The following is a 6,464-nucleotide window of genomic DNA, read 5'->3' on the forward strand; positions in this document are numbered from 1 at the left end:
TTGTACATTTGCCCAAAACCAGTCAAAATTACTTCCTTGGGCAATCTAGTGTTAAGAATGTATTAGCTATATACATGAATCCCAAAAGTTGTACTTTTTGTGATCTAATATGACTTATTTTCAAGAGTTTATCAATTATTTTCGAAATCAAAGTAGAGTTTTCTTTGAATTATTGCTGATCACCATAAGAGTGCAAATTTTAAGTGACTATAATTTTTCAAAAAACCCATTGAACACAAATTCGACGTGCTAGCATCGTTTAAGTCCAGACTTAGGTGCAGATCGTCTACCTCTTTAGGGTGCTAATTATATCTTAGATGTAACAGCATATAGGCCGGTATTCAGAGTCGTTGCTTGTTCTTAAGATCGTCTTAACCATTTTCTTAAGACCATGTTCCCTGTAGAAGACACGGACTGGAAATATGGGATAGACAGGGATAGTAAATTCTTAAGATGATCTTAAGAATAAGCAACGACTCTAAATACCGGCCATAGTGTTTCATAAATGGTGGTCAAAGCTAAGGAATAGACTCCTAATGCTTAGAAAAGAAGAAAATATGTGATATATTTTCCCCACTTATGGAAATTTTGTAGTTGTAAAATTTGTAAAATTGTAAAAATTGTAAAAATATGGGATATGATTAGTTTCCTGATAAGTGGATAGGCAGAGGTGGACCAATTGCTCAAGAGATTTAATTTAAACCCATTGGACTTCTTTCTGTGGGGTTCATGACCCCAGAGAACTCTTTAATCTATTCTGAGCTCAATGAGCTAAGGCTTGTCCTGAGACAGGATGTGGACATATTGAACATCTGAAGTGTGGCACAAAAACTTAAAAAACTTAAACAACTAATCATTTTCAAACCTCTATTAATATAACTTCCTTGTCTTCTCTAAGCATCCTAAAGTTTTCCTACCATTAAGGAAACATTCTATACATATTGATGAATAAAGAAATAAATATCTGCTGGTTAGTTTCCTTGGAGGCATGAACTCTGACGCATTCCGTGCCATTTCAAGATAAACCATTTAACTGTTTTCTACAATAATGAAAAAGGAACGCGTTTAGTTCGAGGAAATAATATGAAGCCGCTTAAGAGCGATGGCTAACCGACTTAAAATTATGAACGTATAAACCTACCCGCGATCATTTTTAAAGGATACGATAGATTATGGGTAGCGAAGGTAAACAAGGAAGATAGGGGGAAGCCTCGGCTTTACGTGATCTGAAACCTCACGAGATCATTACGCGTCCAGGCACGATGTCCCTGTCATCATTGCCACGTCCGATGCAAGTATGCGACCGAACAGCAATGGTAGGGATTTGTTCGTCAGTAATGACGTACGGCAACGAGTCATCGATATAATCAGTCGGCAAAGTGTCTGGCGGTAAGTATCGTTCCACATAAGTACAATAATTGATGATTGCCAGAAGTAAATAGCCTCAGTTAAACGATTTCACTTGGATACGTTATCGTTAACAATTGTAACACTAGAATTGCCGCCTTTTTTTTATATATATGTTCATTTATCTACTAGTCGTTTTGTTTTATAGTTTTAGTTGTTGAAAACTCTCTTGAAACATCAATTAATATCATGGAACTAAAGGACGTAGTATTGAAGTGGTGATGGGTGCCGAAAAAGGCAAGTACGGTGCAAGTCATGGGCGCATGCGCTGCCCTTCTCATGCAACAAACTTCTGGTCACATTTTGGTGCACAGTTGAAAGTACGTATTAGAAGATTTGTGGTTCATTTTGGAAATTATTCTCTTCGTATATACAATATTATGCAATTTCTTGTTATTTTCATGCTCATTTTCTTCATGTATTCCATTATATCTGACTAAAAAAAATTCACTTCAATGGGACATATAATCCAGTATTCAGAGTCGTTACTTATAATTAAAACCGCCTTAAGTATTTACTTAAGTACCTGTTTCCTGTATGAAACAAGGAAATCTTGGATAGACAGGAACAGCAAATGTTCAAGACGATCTTAAGAATAAGCAACGATTCTGTAGTATTTTACAAAATTTTCGTTTATATTGATTAACATTTATTGACATTTCATCAATTCATAGCAACTATTCCAAAACTAGTAAAGTATTCTAATTGAGTAATCGTAGGTTTCTTATAATTTCATTTACAACAAAACCTGTTGTTTAGTTAGGTCTGATGCTTTCTCATTAGCAATGTTCAACAGTTTAAACCGACGGAATGCTACAGATGGCACTAGGTGTTAACTAGCAATCTACTCCCCCTTACGTTTGTTCTTCCATCCACTCTCATTTACAATCCTATTTTATGCTACGTCCTTTAGGTCCATGATTAATATCAGTATACTAGTGTAAAATTATACTATACTGTACTATATTATAGTTAATATAGTATATTAAGTACGGTTAACAAGAACTTCGTGTCGAAATAGAGACGAGATTTATCCGTGGTTTATCCGACGGTTTGCATAAAATCAATGCCAATTTGTCATCGAAACGGCTTACCTCGACGATCGTCAGGGCGCGGGGAGAGGAAACCTTTTTACTTACCCTCCTCGGCAGGCAATTCTGTAACAGACAAAACGACGAGTGAGCTAAGCAGTGTTCAAATATAAAAAACGTTATTGAATAAAATTGATGAGAGTTTGCAATGTTCATGGGATGTGACATTAAACGAAGTTCGATTATTCTAGTAACAATTTATTCCCTATATAACAAAATTACACTAGAACTCTGATCTACCTTCTAGGATGATATCGTCCTTAAAGATTCGATATCCCCTAAAACTACAAAATTCCCATAAGTGGGGAAGCTAACAAAGTCCTTTCCAGGGATGCCAGAATGTAGGATTTCTCCTCTTCCCCCACTACTTTTTTTTGCCCCCACTTACGTTACCCATGATCATTGGAGACATGTCTAATAATGCCATATGTAGGTGGGGAGAGCTCGGGAAGAGGAGAAATCCTACATTCTGGTATCCCTGATCCTTCCTCACCCCCTAAAACTATACTCCCCTACAAAATTCCCATAAGTGGGGAAGCTAGCACCCTCGAAAACGAAGATGAAATCGCCTGAAATGTTTTATTGCTTTGGCTCTTTGCCTCGATGACTATAGGAAGTCTTGGCCTAAGGACATACGAGAAACCATCTACCCTCATAAAATCAAGACTACCACCACAAGAGACCCGAAAAGAATTTAATAACGGACGATAGGAAATATGAATTTAACCTTTAAGCGGAGCACTTGAAGGATTAACGGGACCAACAGATAGTTCGCACGAGGATAGCTCGGATTGCTTCAACCGCATCTCCTTTAAGCTGGCCTAGTTTCAATTGCTGAAGCACCTTTCGCTTACTGACATCGCAAACAACGTTATCCTGGTCGATAATAAACGCCCTTACACTGTGACGGCCCATCGACGCCTGTCCTCGTCACAACCGATTAAAAAAAAAAAAAAAAAACCAGGGTTGAAAAATGAAATATGAAATCCCCACGCGAAGAAACCGCTCTGGTTCAAAACTCCTCCTTGACACGCGTTGCGTTTGACACATTTTAGGGACCGGGTGCATATCCCGTCGATTAAGCTTGATGGACGCCAAAAGGATATTCCATATTCCCCAATTTTCGCTTGAATCAATTTACGAAAATTCACCAATTAAATTCCCGCTTGAATCTCTGTTAATATTCAATACGTTCATTCCGTGAATCGATTTGACTCCAACCAATGAAAATTGTAAGAAAAAGGACACAATTTTTCTATTAGAACGTTAATGATCTCCCTAAAGCAACGACGCCATCGATCGACGCATCTCGAAGCACTTAAAATAACTTTGAAACCTTCGAAGTGTTCGCGTGCCACTGCTGTCCATCCGTTTATCCGTTCTTTACCATCGGAAAATTCGCTAATGGATCCATTTCACAAGAAACGTTTACACAAATTTCCTCTTCCTAAAAGCTGAGCTCTCGAAAGAAGCCATTTTGTATGGCCAAAAGACACGAATTTTAGTTCCTAGGGAGTTAGTCTCGCTAATTTCAACCCTTATCACGTCGACCAGCGTGCGAATTCGATATCGGATTATCGGTGGAATACTTGGGGCTTTCGCACCTGCGAATCACGACTCGCGGTTGCAACCCGCGGTTAATTAACACGCGAACGCGTTAACCGGAATGCGATATTGTATAATCTCCCGCTTAAAAATAGTCCTACTACTCCTTGGCTCGGACCTTGACTCAAACAATACGTTCATTTACTACCGCTGCGTTTATTTTATATTCCGTTCTGGCAGTAACTGTCAATTAGCTCGGGAGTTAAATAAACGCGGAGCGCGCTGTACCAAACGGCGATTAACCAGTTAGCTGTGAGCATATTCGTCGTGTGCGCCTCGTCAGGACTCGTGGCAATATTTTTTATTATGATAAACGAGTATACTCGTTTTACGTCAGAATTTAGGTATATTTAAAGGACGATGAGTGATTTTATAGACGCAGGGGTGAAGCTCAGTTCGTTGGGGTAACATTCGGCCATTTTCTATAACTAACCAGTGTTGCCATCTATAAAACTTCATTGCTTTTTCCTGATCTTCCTGTCTACTACTTTTAAAACACCTATTCTTGCATTCTTTCATCATTATCAATTCTTATTGGAAGCTTTTCGACGCTATTATGGCCATGGAGATACGTGGACGTTACGTAAAGAGTGCGCCACTCATTGACCATACAAAATGGCTTAAATCTTAGAAAACGCTTCCGCTTGCAGCATCACAAATTCCAACATCATCAATTCTTATAGGAAGCTTGTAAATCGGAAGTTTTGGACGATATTATGATCACAGACGCTAACTATGAAGAGTGCGCCACTCATTGACCATACAAAATGGCTCAAATCTTAGATAACCCTTCCACTTGCAGCATCACAAATCCCAACATCATCAATTCTTATAGGAAGCTTGTAAATTGGAAGCTTTTGGACGATATTATAGCCACGGACGCTAACTATGAAGAGTGCGCCACTCATTGACCATACAAAATGGCTTAAATCTTAGAAAACTCTTCACGCTTGCAGCATCACAAATCTCAACATCATCAATTCTTATAGGAAGCTTGTAAATCGGAAGCTTTTGGACGATATTATAATCACAGACGTTAACTATGAAGAGTGCGCCACTCATTGACCATACAAAATGGCTCAAATCTTAGAAAACCCTTCCGCTTGCAGCATCACAAATCCCAACATCATCAATTCTTATAGGAAGCTTGTAAATTGGAAGCTTTTGGACGATATTATAGCCACGGACGCTAACTATGAAGAGTGCGCCACTCATTGACCATACAAAATGGCTTAAATCTTAGAAAACTCTTCACGCTTGCAGCATCACAAATCTCAACATCATCAATTCTTATAGGAAGCTTGTAAATCGGAAGCTTTTGGACGATATTATAATCACAGACGTTAACTATGAAGAGTGCGCCACTCATTGACCATACAAAATGGCTTAAATCTTAGAAAACCCTTCACGCTTGCAGCATCACAAATCCCAGCAATAGTGCATCGTTTTTTAGGTCCATGGGCGTCCATTTTTTTAAAAAAGGTACCATAACTAACTGGTTAAAGACCAAAATTGATCGAAACAGAATTTCTAGTTTTAAAAGTAATGCTGACTCTTTGGTTTAACGGCGTCATTGGTTCGGAACGTAGAGCATGCGATAAAGAACTGCGGAAACGAGGACCGACGGCGGCCAAGGTCGACCCGTCAGGCAAAAGCAGCGAGTAATCGTGAAAGCAGTCTGCGGTCAACGGTATGTAAATCGCGGGTCACGAGTTTTCCGCGCTTATTACCGCGTCGGCTCGATTAGCGGGGAACGTTTAACGGAGACGTTTATGCGTTTCGACGTGCATCGATCGACGTCGCTATTTAAGAGGGACGAGAACAATGTGCCAGCTACGGATCAGGGAACGAGAGAACGTGAAAGTATGCAGGACACAGTGTCGCGTTAATCGCGCGGCTGACTGCACAATTCCAGACCTACAAAGCTATTGAGGATACACAGATTACTTTTTTTACAACTTTTTTTACCATTTGCAGCATACGACCCTCGTACCTAACCTCATCTAATGCGCTTGTCCTACCCCATTTTGTAAGATAAAGAACTCCGGACTTTGAAATTAACGACATTTATTCATGTCCTTATACTAAAAGCTGCTGTCGATAACTGTTCGACTGTTCCCTTTGTCTTAGCGACGCAATTATTTGTTATAAACAATTTATTTGTTATAAACGCATGGCAACGACCTAGGAGATCGATACATAGAAATTGGTAGGAATTGTAAAATAAGGGAATTGGCAGAATAATATTTTGTAATTAATTTGTAATAAATTATTTTGTGATAAATATTATTAATAATAATTGTTAAAAAATAACAATTTTCTAATGCATTTTTTTAAACAATTTTCACGGAAACCTTATAT

The 6,464-nt window shown here is 38.7% G+C and overlaps 1 protein-coding gene across 4 annotated transcripts in view; it reads right to left on the reverse strand.

The window, feature by feature from the left end:
* SERCA (ATPase sarcoplasmic/endoplasmic reticulum Ca2+ transporting SERCA) overlaps positions 1 to 6,464 on the reverse strand; it is a 44,939-nt gene that overhangs the window by 15,625 nt on the left and 22,850 nt on the right. For all 4 annotated transcript variants that reach the window (XM_018028644.2, XM_018028640.2, XM_018028642.1 and 1 more), the window contains one exon: positions 2,547 to 2,564. In XM_018028644.2, coding sequence (XP_017884133.1) covers positions 2,547 to 2,564 — 18 coding nt within the window. The remainder of the gene's footprint in view (positions 1 to 2,546; positions 2,565 to 6,464) is intronic.

This window comes from Ceratina calcarata, unplaced genomic scaffold, assembly GCF_001652005.2.
Source record: "Ceratina calcarata isolate Rehan_Ccalc_2016 unplaced genomic scaffold, ASM165200v1 scaffold470.2, whole genome shotgun sequence".
Classification (NCBI taxonomy): domain Eukaryota; kingdom Metazoa; phylum Arthropoda; class Insecta; order Hymenoptera; family Apidae; genus Ceratina; species Ceratina calcarata.